The 17519-nt window shown below is 37.1% G+C and overlaps 1 protein-coding gene across 4 annotated transcripts in view; it reads left to right on the forward strand.

Annotated features, from left to right (window-relative positions):
- The window catches only part of COL19A1 (collagen type XIX alpha 1 chain), a 190921-nt gene that overhangs the window by 21019 nt on the left and 152383 nt on the right, over positions 1 to 17519 (forward strand). For all 4 annotated transcript variants that reach the window (XM_017826692.1, XM_017826710.1, XM_017826717.1 and 1 more), the window contains exons 5-9: positions 11761 to 11884; positions 12261 to 12536; positions 14279 to 14359; positions 16867 to 16992; positions 17449 to 17511. In XM_017826692.1, coding sequence (XP_017682181.1) covers positions 11761 to 11884; positions 12261 to 12536; positions 14279 to 14359; positions 16867 to 16992; positions 17449 to 17511 — 670 coding nt within the window. The remainder of the gene's footprint in view (positions 1 to 11760; positions 11885 to 12260; positions 12537 to 14278; positions 14360 to 16866; positions 16993 to 17448; positions 17512 to 17519) is intronic.

Below are 17519 nucleotides of genomic sequence, written 5' to 3' on the forward strand. Positions count from 1 at the left end.
ATGAGTTAGCACTACTCATATTGTACCTAAGAGTACGTTTTTTACAGCATCCTAATTTTTTAATCAGAATTAACATATCATCTTAAACAGCTCATGTTGGATTGATTTTGTTCTCATACACAAGTACACATGTACTTCTATCCAACTGGCTTTAGATGGTCCTGCCTGAGCAGAGGGATTGGATCAGATGACCTCCAGAGGTTCCTTCCAGCTTCAACCATTCTGGGATTCTACGATTCTATTATAGACTATACTGTTAACAGATTTTCTTCCTTAAGAATATGGTTTCCATGATGTAGAGTCTTAATTCCATTGTCAACCATATAATTTATAGGGTAAGAGCGAATTCATCAAAATGCTGGTTTTGTCATAGAATGGTGAGGGAACTAATTATTTCCTTTTTAAAACTTCCAAAATATTTTTTTCTCATCTCATTGCGTGCTTATATGTTACAATTTTATGTAATGCAAAATATTGGCGATAATAGTGGTATTTTCTTTACTGTCATAACTTTTCCACATTTTATCTACTAGTCGGATGTGCAGTAAGAAATATGATGTTCTTAGAACTTTTACCAGCAGTACAGGTTTCAGTATCATCCTTACTGTTGAAAAAGAATATAATTCATTCTAGTTGTGTTACCTTTGTATGGAATTTACATAGATGATTTAACTTCAAATTAAGTTATAGCTGATGCATTGTTTTAATGCAAAGTTTTTCTAATGTGGATTTTTCACTGTTTTGAAGAAAATTTGTGAATTCCTAGCTTCCTTGTTTGTATATAAGGCATCAGGCCTGCTTCCCCGGTCTGAGAAAGAGTCCCGGTCATGTTCAGTGTTCCTTCATGTTGGGGTTGGGGTGTTCTTTTGATGTGAAGCTTAGGAAAAATCTAAGTAAAATGTTCATTGACTTATCACTGCTTGAAGTCTCCTTTCAACACCTCTGTCTTGGCTTTAATGCAAGACCCCAACTCTCTTAACATGCTTTTTTTAATTTCTCTCCTAACACTTTAAGGGGGATACCTGGACATTTCCCAGTTGGATCTGATGGTAACAGGGTTAGCAAGTCTCAGGTCTTTGGCCCATCCTGTTAAATATAGTTATGACTCAGCAGATAGCAATGCAATGTTGGTATTTTTGAACTTGATTTATTTTTAACTTCATTTAATCCGTAACTTACCAAAAATCTCATTATTACAGAAACTGTGAGAGTCGAAGGCTAAGCTGTATGTATCTTTTTTTTTAACTTAACTTTAATTAGACAATTCATTTCTAACTCCAAGACTTCAGAAAAGTGATCATTTCCAGTTTCTGAAGATGTTATTAAGTCTTCCAATGTGATGCAAATTAGTTTTTTGATCTTTCATTTTCCATATTCATTCACTTAAAATCTGTGAATGTGAACAGTTTTTACAAACTGTAAAGGAGCACATTATTTATCTAATTATCCTTCTAATTGTAAGCAGAACACCAGGCTTAAATATTCATAGACTAGTCACGCTGTGTGTAGGGGGTGTTAAAGCAAAAGCATGTTCTCTCTCTAGCTTCACTCTTGCAGCTGACAGAGCTACTTGTTTCAGGTCAGACCCTGGTATCTGGTGTCATTAACCTTCTTTCCTACTCTGGTCTCTTCTGTTGGTAACTTAATCTTCACCACTTACACTTTCTTTTTTTGGGGAGATAACTGGAACCAGGATGGGTTGATCTATCCATCTACAACAGTCTTGTAGGCTGTAGTGCCTTAGGTCTTGTGTGTGCCTTCTTACTAGAGCACATCTTAGCATGACCTGCTTGTGACTTTAGCCTGGAATGAGTTTATTTATAGGCAGTCCTGTGTGCTGAAGAGGAGAGGGCTAGTTATCCAGGCAATTATTTGAGGTTAGGAAAAAAAACCCGTGGTTTGGTTCAGCGTCACTCCATACAGCAGTCCTAGCTCTCCCTTTCCACTGCCAGCCACGCTATTATGTTCACTGGGAGTGCTCAGCATTTTCATAAGACATGCTGGCCTGTGAGATACTTTGCCTTTTACCATCAGCTGGGCTTGTCTAGGGCCTGGCAAAATGAACCCAGGAAGGAAAGGGAGAGCCTGTTCTAAGTGTAATCGCTTTGCTAGTACTTGTTCCATTGATTCAGTGTAAAAAGCTACCAAAAGTTTGGAATGGGGATGAGGGGAGACTAAACAGGAAGAAATTGAGTGTTCTATGGAAACAAGGTTTTTAGGTTGGGTAGCATGATGTCATGCAGAAATACACGAGGTAGCTCTCAAAACACCAGCATGAGAAGTAGGAGGGTGCGAGTCTCTCAGCATGCAGCTCTGCTGGAGCTGACTAGCCCTCCTGTGTACCAAACTAAAAAGACTGTTCTGTTTCTGGAATCAACTGGCATCTCTAGGTACCTGTGCAAATGTCAGAGCAGAAATGGATGCTTAGATTTCTTCCTCCTCTACAGAAGATTATATGGATATATAGGCCAAGTAATTCCTGATGGCCTCCCTCCTTTCCAAAGCATGAAGTGCATTTTCTGTCTGTCTTCTGACTGAATGATCATGGCATTTTCTTTGCTTTTCCAGACAACAGAAACCACTGAGATATACAAATAATTAATACTGTACCATAAGTCTTGCTTCAGGGTAGGAAGCATGTAAAAATGTGTACAGAGCAATTTTCAGTGCCAGTTGGCTGTCAGAGGTTATGCTGATTATTTTTTTCATTAACATCTTCAGAAGGTTTCTCGATCAGCCTAATAATTTCATTCCACTGTAGATAATCATGTTTAGCATAAGAACTTAATATCTCCTTGACTTCAGAGTCTGTCAAATAACAGACTATACTAACTAGACCTGTTGTCTTTGTTCGATTTCTGGGAGATAGCTAGAAGGACCACATGAGTTACAAAACAGCTCATAAAATATCTAAATAAAAGCATGGGTAGATGTTGAAAGAAACACCTAAAGTTCCTTTAAAAGTACTTAAGTTCACATCCTCTTGATGGTTGCAATTTATGAAAAAGTACCACAATTGGATTTTACGATGTTTAGGACAGCAAAGGGGCATTTTTACATAATCTCTCAAGACCAAAAAGCTTAAAACAATTCTTGAATGAGCTGAAGAAAACTTAAATCTCTGCCATTCTTTTAGGCACATCTTAGTTTTAAATTTTGAACAAAAACTGTGTCTTAGGAAAGAATCGCAAACCCACCAAAGTTTTGTTTTGTTTTTTGGGTTTTTTTGGTGGATTGCTTGTGAGGAATGTGACAGACTCTGAGTAAGTTTCTTTATAGAGGCAATCAATTTACTAGTGTGGTTCTGAGTAAGCCTAGGATGTTCATGCTGGGCAATAAGACATGTGTGCAGGCCAGTTTCAGTCCCTACAGTGAATCACGGAAGTAGAAACCTGTTAGAAAAATGGGAATGGGGGATGTGCCCATTCGTCTGAAGTTCTACATGTCAGTACAGAACGGAAAGTAGAATGAGGTATATATCTAGGAAGGGCATGATTCCCAGCAGGAGATGCTGGAGTTCAAGAGAGATGGTTTTCTTTTGAGTTATTTTTATATTTTCAGTGTAGATGGATGCTGGTACTGGAAGGAGATACTGCTAACTGGCATTTTTAAATTTTGATGCATGAGCAGATTTAGCATCCATGGAATGTGGAGAAATGCTCAGTTAAAGAGCATGTTTTATGAGAAACATCCCTGTATTTACAGAACTCTAAAAACAGTAGACTGAAAGTGATTTCTTATCGTATGTCCATGTGAGGAGGGGCAGATGGAATTGAAGGTATCAATTACTGATCCATCAGTGTCTGCTACAGAGGTATTACCTGACTGCCACAGTTACTGAAAATATACATTAGAAGAAGCAGACTGGGGCAACAGAAGCTGGTTTTGGTCACTTTGTTCCAGTAGCATTAGAAAATCTTTGCATGGTTCTCAGTCAGTAAGTAATACCAACACATGGAAAACCAATCTGGTTTGAGCAGCATGAGGCAGAGGGACACCCTAAAGTGTTGTGCAATTGCATGATTTGGAGAAAGCAGATGAAGAGGAAATGTTTTTCTCCTTTGTGAAAGAACTAGAGTTCCACCTTTTTCTTATGTATTCCCTGTCTCTCAACTTGTTTGTTCCCTGGTCACCTCCTGAGGAAAAGAAACAGCCTTATTGCAAGACTTGTGTTCAGCGTAAGGCCTGAGTGAATCACTCAGACTGACTTCAGTCTTTCTGAATGACAGGTAACCAGGCATTAGATGTTGAGCTCAAAAGCGTCTGAAGGAACATCTCAGTGCCTGTACACTGCAGAGACCACCCAAATCTTTCTAGTACCTTATACATTTCCTTTACTAGCTTTGTACATAAGAAGGCAGCTTACTCTACTGTATCTGTTGTTTGTATACCCTCTGTTTCATTATGTTTTCATAAATCTATACCAGTGCAGGTATGGAAAAAGATCATTTGGACTATGAGATTACTTTGAGTAAAGTTTTAGCTTGCTGAAGTAGTAAGTCTCTGACCCTCCTCGTCCCTGACTAGTCTTCCTTCAAAACGTTCTCTGGTGGTGTGGCTGTCATTCTTTGCCACCCCATGTGCCTCTGTGTGGAAAGATGATTAATTTACTGTGCAACATTCATACTAGGATGTTTTGGAAGGGGAAACATGCTGTTCGAATACAGTACTTTCTAATGTGGTACACTTGCTAATTTCTGAACCCATTTTGACATATTTTATGTTTTAAAATACATTCATTATTAAAAGAGAGAGATGAAGGGTGAGCGACTGTGTGCTGAAATCACACATTTGTGGTTTTGGGAGCATTTGGTCTTTGCTGGGGCTGTTTTTATTTTCCAGGTAGTAAAGTTCACTGATTGTTCTGAGACCTGTTTGGTTCATAAAACAAATATCCAAACTGAGCAAGGCAAGTGTGTATCTTTATTAAAAGCACTGAAAGCTGCCTTCCACCAGATAAGACTCCAAAATTCTTAATGTTGATTAACTGATTTTTTTTCCCCCAGAAAAGTTAAAATGCATGGAAATTGGCTAAACTTGAAAAGCAGACAGTTTTGTTAGTCTGACATCTTTAACAGCAATGAAAGGCTGACCTTTGACTTCATTAGGGCCAGGAATTCACTATTAATAGCTTTAAATAAGGAAACAGAATACTGCTGGAAACCTTGGGGTAAAGGTACTCTGCACGGCATAACAGTTTTGGTATTTCTGCTCCTCTTTCAAACCAGTCTTTTTACAAATGCCCTTTAAAATTTTGATAGCAATAACATTGACTTTCACCCCCCAAAAATTCATGAACAACCTGTATATTGTGAGCTTCAGCTAATCTATACTTGTTCAGTAAATGAAAGCAGAGGCATGCCGAAGTGTATGAAATATTAAGTAAATCCCTCTTCTCAATGTTAAAATAATCTGCAGCTTTGCTTTCAGCAGTACATTTCATGAGTGGGTTGAGCTCTCCCTAAGTAATTAATAACTCTTAAGCTGTCTGAATAGTTTCCCTTGAGTTGCATCATATAATGTGTCGTATGAAAACAACTTGAGGCCTAATGTAACATGAAACTGTATAATGCATCTTAACGTGATTTGAGGAAGATGGATGGGAAGGAAATTATTTCTTATCCTGACAGAACAGACAGCTGCTCTTAACTTTTATTTGAAAAGAATTTAAAAAAACCTTTCTGCCCACAGATTGGTAAATTGTTCTAGTTAGTTATATCCTCTTCTCCTGTTGTACCAGTCAAGTTAGGTAAAAACCGAGAATCAAAATTCTAGTAATTTAATGTAGAAATATTGAGAATAATGTGGAGATTTTTTTATTTGGTCACCTGAGCTTTACTTTTTTATTCGTGATAGATCTGAGTTTAAATCCCTTTGCAAGCACAAAAAGGTTAGCATGTCAATGCCTCTATCAACGTAGTACTAAAGAAATTATTACCCAACATAGGAAAGTTGTTTAAACTAACTCCTTGAGCTCTGGTCACCAAATGATTGTAGCATTGTCATGTTACAAGTGACATATACCAGGTAATGGTATATGTCAGCTGGAAAAGATGTATCTTGTCATAAACTCTAAACATCTCTCATTTCACTCTCAGGAAATGTAAGTTGGCTCATCTTTCTCTTCTTGGAAGACATACAGCAAGTTGGAGGCTTCATTGATACTTGTAAATACGGAAGTTTATCATATACTGTAGTGTATTCTCATTCGATATGGAACAATTAGAGTTCATAAGATTTAAAAATAGATGCTGCTTTCCCATTAGTGCTTTTTTTAAAAATAAAAACAAAAGGTAAATAAAGGATTGCCTTACTAAATTTGATATGGGTAACTCAATGCTGCTTTACAAAGATAGAACTAAAACTGTTTATAGCACAGTGAATACATAGTTAATTCATTCATAATTACTTCTTTTAGTATGGTAGCACTAGCAGTTCCATCTGGTATCTGCATTTCAGAAATTTTCCGAACTTTTGAGGAAACAAATGAATAATTAAATATTTTGCCAAAAATTATTCTATACTTGATCATTATAAACAGTGGAAAGTGTGCACAAATATAATGGTAAAGTTCATGCAAAATTCCTGTCACTGCTCTTCTAGTAACCTCGTACTGTACACCTGTTTTTAGGAAAAATTATGGCTACATTTAATCCAGTAAAAAGGAGGAGAACGCAAGAAAAGACTTTGCAATTCTGTGTATACATATGCTTTGATAGAGTGACACACAGTTGTTGCGGGAACATCAGTGTGTATTTATTACCATTCTGGCTCCATCTGCCTCATGTTTCAACCAGTGAAACATTAAGAAATACCTGAATGTATGGACTTCTAACATATCTTTGTAAAATCTAAAACCTTGTATTGCTAGGAATCTTACTGCTGGTTATCAGTAGTGTCCTCAATTTGCCAGCTGCGGCCTCCGTAATTTACAGTACACCTTAACCCAGCTGGCCAGGGTGGTGTAAATTCAAACTTCTGTATTCAGTTTATGTGCTTTAATTCCTGCTATTGTTTTCAGCAGTTTCCACCAAGGGTGTGCTTTGCTTTGAGAACACAGTGCTCCATTCATCAACTTTAATTTTTTTATATATACTAGTAACAATATGGACAGAGGGAAAAAATCAAACTGTTTAAATTCTACCTAAAGTATAATTTAGTCAGACTTTGGACTCCTCAGTCTGAGAATTATTCAAATTGCCCACTCTCAAGCACCATCTATCCCCTAGTGGCACCTAAAATGAATAATTTTGGGCAACTAATTTCCTCCGGCATCTGGACATAAATTCTGCGGAAACCTAGAAGCACCATGGCTTAAGCAGACAGGCATGTAACTCCCACTCAGGTTTCATTGTGACTTCAAGATGTGTGTAGAGGTGCCTGAACGTTGTCCATGTCCCTGGAGGTGCCTAAGCCATAGACTGTGCTTAAATCACACATAGTAAGCTTGGACAGCATTGAAGCCGACACAAACCACAAGTAGTCATGAGCGTTTTGAGTGCAGAAGAGGAAGAGAGAATATTTTTAATAACCTTAAAGGTTTGTTTGAGCAGTCATCTGGAAGGCTGTCTGATTTGGATTGTCCTAATCTAAGGAAATTTAACAAGAATGAGAGAACTTGACTATTGTACCACTGAAAAGGGTATTTCCTTTTCACAAAAATCTCAGAGCTGTGTTTTTGCTCCCCAGTCTGATTATGTAATTTGGTTCAGATACTGTTGTCCAAAAAAGTCCGAAAAGGCATCTAGTGGAGGGATCAGATGCCCAGGATATCCTGGGCATCTGCTTTTCTGTGTTAATTTGTAAATTCTTTCTTCTTGTCTTTATGGATTAATTTGCACACTTACTAGTTGCTACCCACATTTCTGTAACATTAGAACTTGCTTAAGACCTGTCATCTCTCTTACTTCTTTTGGTGTAGACACCATGATGTGCTACCTGAAGTTCGTGTTCTGTTTGTGCTGTGTGTACATCTGTAGACTTCAAAATGAGCTTGGTATAGGTTTCCTTCACCCTTTTTCTCTCTCCTTTTCCTGTTGTTCTTTCCCTGTGCCACGTGGAAAGGGTAAATACTTATCGATGGAGTATTTGTTCAGCTGTAGACGTGTGGACCAACTTGCTTTTGTATTTTTCATTAACACTTACTGCTGTTTATTTATTGTTTTCATCCTGTACATAACATCTCATTAGCTTTCTGAAGTTTTAAATGTTGGTAGATGTGATCAGGTGAAACAGTATACTAAACATTCAAAGGTCTTCTGAATTTCAAATTCAGTCATCATGGCTAGGCTTCACAAAAGAAGATTCAGGAAAGGTCTCTACCCACGTTTGTCACAAGTGTGCTGGTGGCTAAAAAGGCCAATATGAGACAAGCATGTCCGATTGCAAAAGGCACAGCAGAAAGACTCCTTAGGTGGTAAATTCTGTAAGGCATGATTCTTTCTGTGTTGTCTTTTCTCCTCAAGGGTGATCCTGCGTTCTTTCTCAAAAGCATCAGCAGCGTTATAGATGGTGTGTCTCCAGACCTCCCGATTGGAGGCCAGAGTAGACCAGTTATGGTGATCAATATGGCCAAGGCTGAGATGTTGTTTCAGAGAGTCCTTGTATCTTCTCTTTGGGGCTCCTCTCATGCGGCAGCCGGTGGCAATTGAATACTGAATTTCAAATTCAGTATTCCATAAACTTTTGGCTTGACTTTTCTCATGTTGCAATATGAGGTTTTATGTTCATATTTCTTTTCCCGTTCATTTCTTTTTCCCATCAGATGTCATTGTATACTTATTGTTTAAAACATGGACATACTTTGCCTATCTTTGAGGAACTTTTAAATTAGCTTTACAGAGTAGAAGATACCATGGCAGTAATACTTAAATATCGCTAAAGTATCTTACTAATCATCTGTACCCAAATCACTTCAATGCTTGATGCATGCTTTTTTATTCTATTACACTCACTTTAAGCCATTCAGGGAGCAGGAGCATAGGGGAAATTGCGTATGGTAGTAGATAGTGTGCTAGTTTTCTGAATATTTTATCCCATCATTTTGTTCCTTTTCATGCTCACCATCTGCCTGGAAGGGTTGAAAGTTAAGTGTATACTTTAAAGCATCTTTTAATGACTTTTTGGTCACCAAGGAATGTTCATATAGGTAACAATGATAACTCTTCTCAAAATAAAGATAATGTTTCTATTATGTTTCTGATATACAGCACTTGTATATCAAATTTGTGCTGCTTGTTGGCCAGACACTGGTAAAGGTTTTCCAAGGCGTTGTGGAATACTCTCCATTCTTGAGACTTCCAAAACTCAGCTGGACAGGACGTACAGTAGTTGGATATAATTTTCAGGTTGGCCCTGCTTTGAGCAGGAGTTTAGATCCATTGGCCTTCAGAGATACTTTCCTACCTAAGTTACCTTGTGAATCTAACTGAATTTATCCTTGGTCCAATTCTACTGAAATTTTCCCTCCTTTGTTGACTTCACTGAAATCAGTGTAATGCCATTAGGAATTAATTTGATCTCGTGTGCTTTTCTCATTACTCCTAATATGGTTTTCTTTGTCAGTTCAAAGCTAAGAGAAGTTAGGGTGAACTCCTCCCCTTTTTCATAATGCTGGCCCATGTCTTAACATTTATTTCCTGAATGATTTGATAAACAGTTAAGAAAAGTGATTTTATACCATGTGTACTCACACAATCAAACTTATTTGAAAAAATTCTGAAACAAACACATTCAGAAGACTTAATAGTCATACATCTAGATGGCTCTGAAAGTGTTAGAAAGGCTTACAGTAAAAAGCAATGAAGTGGTGGGGGTGGGGTTGCGTGTGTGTGTGTGTAGAAAAGAGTGCTACTACGTCCAAAAACTACTTCCATTTGTTTTCTAGATTTATCATACTAATCATGGTTTCCCCTCCTTTCATTTGAAGACTTCTTATCACTTCTCTTCCACAATTGTCTGTCCTTTGCCTATTAATGTGAACTCCCCTGTGTCTCCCAATATGGAACTTAGCTGGGAAAGTTAACTGATTTTTTTGAAAGCTAATCAGATGCTCCTGCTGTCAGATGTCCTGTCTAGTTTACAGCTGTAAACCTGAGATACCATCACCTTAGCTTGCCTGGGGTGCAATAAATCATAGGGCTGATCCCACATCCAGATAGTTTATTGTTCTGCAGATACACATTCATGTATTACTGAAGGTATTTTTTTATAAATCATAGAACATATTCTTTATGCTATATTTAAAATACATAGTACAAAATAAAGATCTAAGTCTTGCCAAGCCTATTCACTTTTGCCTTACCTTTTGACGTTCAAACATCTGTAGCTGTACAACATCATGTGGGTCTACTAACAATGTGGGAGAGCAGCCAATTTGATCCTGGGATAAAAAAGGAATCAGCTGTGGGAAATAAGCCGAAGAAGTGTGATTCCCACGTAAGGGACTTAAATAGGTGTTAGTCCATAAAGAAGCTCTTTAGCAGGATTTAGAGCAGGCTTCTCTGCGCATGAGGCATTTTTCCTAAGATCCTAAGTTAAGTACAACAATTTTCAGGAGGGTTGTGGGGTTATTGTCTTGTTGGCTGTAATGCTGTGCTCTTTCTTTCCCCCTGCCTTTGTTATTGTTTTGTTTTGTTTTTAATAAAGCTTTATAGCACATTACTGTGTAATTATATGCCCATTTACAGTTTTTTAGAACTAAGCCATTTACTTTGTGTGACCATTGGAAACAAATTTGAAGAAATTTTTCTGCTGCATGGGGTCCTCAGGTTTCTTGAACTCTGCTCCAGGGAATGCTTTTTGCAGTATGGCTAGCTGGGCAATCCTGAAGTTTTCAGCAAATGACAATGTGAACACTTAAGCTACTCCAGTGTGTAGAATTCGCATCTGTCATTTTCATTTGTCTCACCTCTGTCTTAGAAAAGGAATAATTTGAAATGCAGAAGCTTCAAATGAAAAAGGCTGATTGCACCATCCTAACTTATTTAGTACAGAATTAGTGTATGTTTAATGGTTACCAAAGTCTATAGAGTCGAAGTAAACACTAATTTCATTTTTTGAGAAATACAAACTTTTCAAAGAGTTTATAGAAGTGGTGTTACAGTGCATTCTGTGATATAGGTCAGACAATTTTTTTTAGAGACGTTGATGTATCTTAGGTAAGACAGGAATAGCAAAATCAAACAACAGCAAGTTATTCAGTCTAAAATGCATTCCTTATTCTTTTTCGAGCTAGCTAAAGTCCAGCTGTTCTGATACTCATGATGTCCGAATCATTGCCCATGGAGGTCACTGGATCAAATCCCTGCTCAAAGCAGGACCAACTTGAAGGCTAGATCAGGTTATTATGAGCCCTGTCCAGCTGTGTTTTGAAAGTCTCCAAGGATGGGGATTATTGCACAAATCCTCTACAAAACTTGTTCAAATATCCCAAGAAATAAATTGGGAAAGCCAGTATTTTAAAATATGTTTATGTGTGGCATTCATTTTGCAGCAGTTCTTTTAAGATTCCTATTTATATTAATCACAGATGTTAGAACAAAAATTAATGAACAAAATATTCAGTCATTTACTCTTATAAATAGACTGAATTGTACTTTGAGGAGAAGCACTTCTGATTGCTGAGGCCCGTGAATTTATATGAGTGTGAGCAAATGTTTGGCTTCTTGTTTTCACCAAGTATTATTTCTATTATTCCTTTTAAGCAGTGCTTGTTTGTATAAGAATATCAAGAAATCTTTTTCCTCCCTCCTGTTGCAGGCAAGTATTTCCAAATGGGCTTCCTGAAGAATACTCTCTAGTTGCTGCATTCCGTGTACGGCGAAATACCAAGAAAGAACGTTGGTATATATGGCAAGTTTTAAATCAGTATGACACACCTGAGGTTAGAGTCATTTTTTATTTTTTTTTTCAATAAATTTCTTTTTTTTCCCCCATATAATATGACACATTTAATAGTGGATGTTTCGCTACTGGATTTAGCTTCAGTTTATAAGGAACAGATTGCTCTGAAGTAATTGATGATTTCTTCTAGGAATGACAGAAATTTAGCAAAATCTATTCAGTTAAGACTGAAAAGTAGGATAAAATGCATGTTATGATTTATAGCTGATAAGTACTCACCAAGTTACATAGAAAAATGCTTCATAATTCTTGCCCAGTCTATATAGTTGAAGTATTTTTATTATATATAGTTTATGTATGTGCTTGTTTCTTATAAATTTTTAATGACCACTTCTTTTATTTTATTTTACTTTCAGATCTCTGTCCTTCTGGATGGTACAAAAAAGGTGGTGGAGTATATGACCAAATCTGCTCAGGGAAATATACTGCACTACACTTTTAAGAGTCGAGAAATTTACCCGTTGTTTGATCGGCAGTGGCATAAGCTTGGTATTAGTGTGCAGTCAGGGATCATTTCGCTCTATTTGGATTGTAATTTAATTGAGAGAAAGCAGACTGATGAAAAATTCACCATTGACTTGCAGGGAAGGACACTGATTGCTTCTCGTGCTGCAGATGATAAGCCTGTAGATGTGAGTAGTATGAAAAAAAAAGAGATAACTTGAAATCATGTTTTAACCATGCTTTTACTAGCACAGTTGTAAAGAATCATGTAGATAAAAGGTTCAAAACCAGTCATTACTTTTGAATGTATATTTTTAATTTGAGGTCCTCAAGTCTTTTCCTCAAAATAGTATTCAGTGCTGTAGCATGTTCTTAGGCAAACCTGTCGCATAAGTAACAACATAAAACTCAGTCCTGGTTTAAGGAGTCTGTTTTTCTGTATTTACTTTGCAGAATGAGCCCCCTAGGTACCGCAGACATATTATTACTATGTTTAAAGATAACTTACAGTGGTAACCTTTTTCTTTCATTTTTGTGAGATTAATTTGTAAGCTTGTATCAGTCATGCTGTTTCTTTGACAGAGGGGAGACACAAAATAATTAAGGATTACCTCGGTATCAAGGTGTTTCGGGTTAATTCACCTATGTAGAAATAGGGGCACGTTGTTCATGGTTGTCACTCCCCTATCCAAATGAGAAGGATTACGAAGTGGCTGGAGGTGTGTTTCCTGCAGCCTTAGGTGCAAGAATTACCCAAGGCAACCCCATAATATTCTGGGCTGTGTTCTGTGCCAGAGATGCTCTCTTCTGTTTTCTCATGCAGAGAGCTCGCAGCAAATAATTTCTAATCTTCAGGAAATGTCAGTTTGTTTTAAGTACACTGACATCCAGCTACCAGGTTTAAAACATCTGCCTTGGAGTTTATAGTGACCATCTGAAAACTTCAGCTATACTATGTACACTGTAGGGTTCCAGATGAAAATAGCACATTGTAACTGCAAGCTGACATTGCGGGAGGAGTCATTCTTGTGAGGCTCTAAGCAATTTGGCCTGGACTTGGAGCTCGTATTTCATGGGGCCAAGCTCATGTTTAGTTTTATTTTCTAAGGCTTGAGTTCAACGTTGTTTGAAATGTGTATACAATCTCCTCATTTCCAAATAGCATGAAGAAAGAGCAGATCTTTTTTTTTTTGATTGCGTGGACAAGCTGGATAATTCTGAGTGGAAGTTGTCTATTGGGACTTACACATTTGCAGGAAAACATTACGGGCTTAAAGCTGATGAAGGCAGCAGAGTGGATCCTATATCAACAGTCACTCTTCTCAATACCAAGTGCAAGAGGGAAATGAAGAGGATATAAAACCAAAGCAGAAAGAGGCATATGAAGACAAGATTAGCTAGTTAAATTTAGATGCTTTTCATCTCACCAATCCACCCAAAATCTCTGAAGTAAAGCTTTACGTACAGAATTTGTGATCTTTTGCTCTTCGGGTGATTTAGTGGCAATGTCCAGGCAAAGGTCTGTCCAAAGCAGAAAATGATGTGTGCAATAGAGAGCTTATCAAACCTTTACTCCAGTTCCCTGCAGAGGAAAGTTACATTCCTGAAAAGAATGTTTACAGAGGATGTCTAGAGGCGTAAAATGCCTAGAGGGGTAAAATGCCTGTGTAACATAGCAAGATCGTACAGACGAATGCAACTTACATGAAAATAAATAAAATCTAAAATGTGATTTACATCAAGGTAATAGACTGCATAATTTGCTCCTTGAATGAGGAGCTGTGTAATTGTTTTGGATTTGTCTCTTTCTAGCCTTTCAGAAATATGCAGTGTTTCAAAGAGAAAGTTTATTATGCCAAGATAAGAAAAAGCATGCTGTAACACAGAATTTTTTACATCTCATATTAATTTCTTTTGTATTTCTTAATAGATTGAACTTCACCACATAGCAGTTTATTGTAATCCAAAACTTGCAACAGAAGATACATGTTGTGAAATATCTGCAGACTTGGTAAGTTGTCTGTTAAAATTAAAATGTTAATACAAAAGAAATTGCTTTGTTGTTTCTTGCTAAAAAGTTGTAAATAACTTTCAATAGAGGTGTTAGTTAAATTACCTTCTAAAAATGAATCCCGTATCTAGAGCCATGGTACAGTTTCTTGCTGCCTAACTAAATGGCACAGTGGGACATCAGTAAAAGGCACTAGGGGCTGCTAGTGCTTTTTAAATTCATTTCTTAACGTTGATTTAATATCTAATTAGTAACTGAGGAAGCCTCAGAGAGTAGGAAACAAATCACTGAGGTGACTTGAGGATGGTTTCAAACAACAGAGGCCGTTTCAGTAAGGTTGCATCTTGTGAAGCATTACGGATGTAAGTGTAGAAGATGTTACTGCAAGGAGATTATGGTTTTTTGCTTAAGGAAGCTTTCCTGTCTGGAAGCAGGCATGTTTCCCAGAGACAATTTTAGGTGTATTGTCCTCCTACATTCCGAAGGAGCTGACTCCTGGGCATAAGAGAAGTTCTTGCAGATGTGTCTGAAGGCCCTGCAGCGGGCAGGAGTGGGAGGAGGGGGGACAAGGATGATAAAAGCCCTGAGAAGAATGGGGGGTGTGTCTTTCTTAAGCCTGTTGCAGATTTGTTGTGTTCTCACCTTTGGAAATAAATTCTCCTAAATCCTTCCACTGCTTGGTATTTGGGGGTACTTGTGTGCATTTGACCTTTACACAGATGATATAAACAAAGCCCATGGAGGAGTCTGCATGACAGTAGGAGGAAAATAGGAAGGCATTGGGCATTTTCCTTATTTCAATACACTAAGATGGAGGAATGGGTGTTTCATAACTGGCAAGTTATAGTGCTAGATTGATGGTTGGACTTCATGGTCTTAGAGTTCTCTTCCAACCTTGATAATTTTAAGAAATACTTTCTTCTTTGTAACGCACGTGCTGAGATGTATATGTTGTTTAAGGGAAAGTACTAATTTAGTTTAAATGATTCACTTTTCCCTCTCGTTTTGATAGACAAAATCGGTGTAAACTGGAAGACACCAGAATTATAGAAATGCTTGATGTTGAGCAAAACAGTTACACCTGCAATCTAGCCCATTTGAAAAAGAAAAAGAAAACAAAACCACAAAAAAACTCAAAAAGGAAAAATGTTAAAATATTGGTTGTACTAATTGTAAGTAGTTGGTAAGATCAGGCTCATCTGAGACAGTGGGGAATACCATCACCAGTGAGCCTGAAATCAGCAAAAATCCCCCAGATGATACAGAAGGACTGATTGATTCCATTCAAAAAAAGAGATAGGAGAAAAGCATACCTGGAAAGGAGAGAGAAAGCTGCTCAAGAACAGAGGAGCAGAACACTGTGGGAACTGACCACTGATGGGTGCTCAGAAGCACGGAAGGGACTGGATCTAATTTCTGGGGAAATTTTAATTTTAAATAGTAATTTTTTGTTCAAATATATTTCTAAATATGTTCCTGGTAATAGTGCAGGCTTTCTCTTGAATGTATAAGCTCATGGAAAAGTGAAATGAATGAAATTTCTGTAGATTCCACTTTGTGCATGGAAATACAATTTATTTATCAGTTATGAAACAGTAGCAAAAAAGCACGAGCAAAACAAACATGAACACAAATAGCTCAACAATAGGCTTTATTAATAACATCTTAAACATTGATTCAGCTATATAGCTAAAAACACCATCAGTTTCATTTCTATGTCTTATGTTTAAGATGTAAAAGATGGTGGGCTACTTGTTAATGACTTCCATATTGAAACCAGCATTACGATTTCTGATTTATTGTTTCATGACTTCCTTACCAGTTATAAGGGTACATTTTCAGTAATGGAAGGGAAGGAATTTATACTTAGATACAAATTTCTAAGTAGTAAATCCTGTGGGAATTTCTTTGACAGAAGGCTTGAAGGAAACCTCATTACATCTTAATGAGAGCTTCTTAAATTTATCAGGCTCTGTTGGCTTGTCCTGTAGTGTATCTTGAGGTTGGCTCCATTCACAGGAGTTAAAGACAGGTGAATATTGGCTTCAGGGCTTTTATGGTTTCTTTCCAAACTATGTATGCCTGAAGTATTTCATTAAAAAAAATTTACGGAATTTTCCTTTGCACTCACTCTTACATTTTGCATTTTGGGGTGGGGGGAAGGACAGGATGAGACTGAGAGGTACTGTCTTTTTTTTTTCCCTGTGGGCGTTTTCTGTTTCACTACTTCTCATTTTGGGACATTTTATTGCTCTCTCTGGACTCTTTTGGAAGAAATTGGGACAGTCTTCTCAGTTTTAACTGGCATTGACTTCAGAACAGAAGGATCAGAATATCTAGAATTCATTTTATTACAGCTCTTTTCTCTATTTGGCAATTGTTGTGGCTTTTCATAATATGGTGTGTACAGGAATATTAAAACAGGAGGTTTTAATAAAACTAGTGTTTTGATCCTATTTATCTATTAACTAAAGTGGACTAAAAACCAGAAAATCTTTTTATTTTAGTGCCCACGTGAGGAAAGGTTATTTGCTACAACATTGTCACCAGCAACTGCTCATGCCAGCAAAATATACACGCTTCCAGGAATGCAGCAAGAATCTAGAGAGAGATGCCACTGCTTTCCAAACAAAGTATGAAGTTTTCCTATTGCTTTTTGGTGCATGATGCTGTTTAATCCTGCTAGGTATAAAGAATAGTGGCCTTTTTTTTTTTTAGTTATGAAAAAATCTTATGGGTTTGTAGGATTGTAATGTACTTACGTTATATTTCCCAGTTAGAAAGCAGTAAATTTTAGATTTAGTTAATTTAAACTTAGAGATGTCTATATGGTTTGGCTGTTTGAATATACACCCAAAAAGTACCATGGTAAAAATGAGAATTATATTTAGGCATTATATTTAGTGTAAATGTTTTGATTTGAGAATAAATTATATTCTATGTTTGTTTTCTTTTAATCCTTCTCCTGGGTGTTGCACTGTATTTATTGAGTCATTTGCTTTTGTTAGGGTTTTGTGACAAAGACAGGAAACTGAACCAAATATATTTTAGATCTGCTTTATTGCCTTTTTTATTTCTTTAAAAATAAGGGAGAAGCAGGATTGCCAGGAGTATCTGGTTTGCCAGGCCAGAAAGGAGAAAAAGGAGAAAAGGTAAAATA

Source organism: Lepidothrix coronata, unplaced genomic scaffold, assembly GCF_001604755.1.
Source record: "Lepidothrix coronata isolate B3197 unplaced genomic scaffold, Lepidothrix_coronata-1.0 Scaffold4, whole genome shotgun sequence".
NCBI lineage: Eukaryota > Metazoa > Chordata > Aves > Passeriformes > Pipridae > Lepidothrix > Lepidothrix coronata.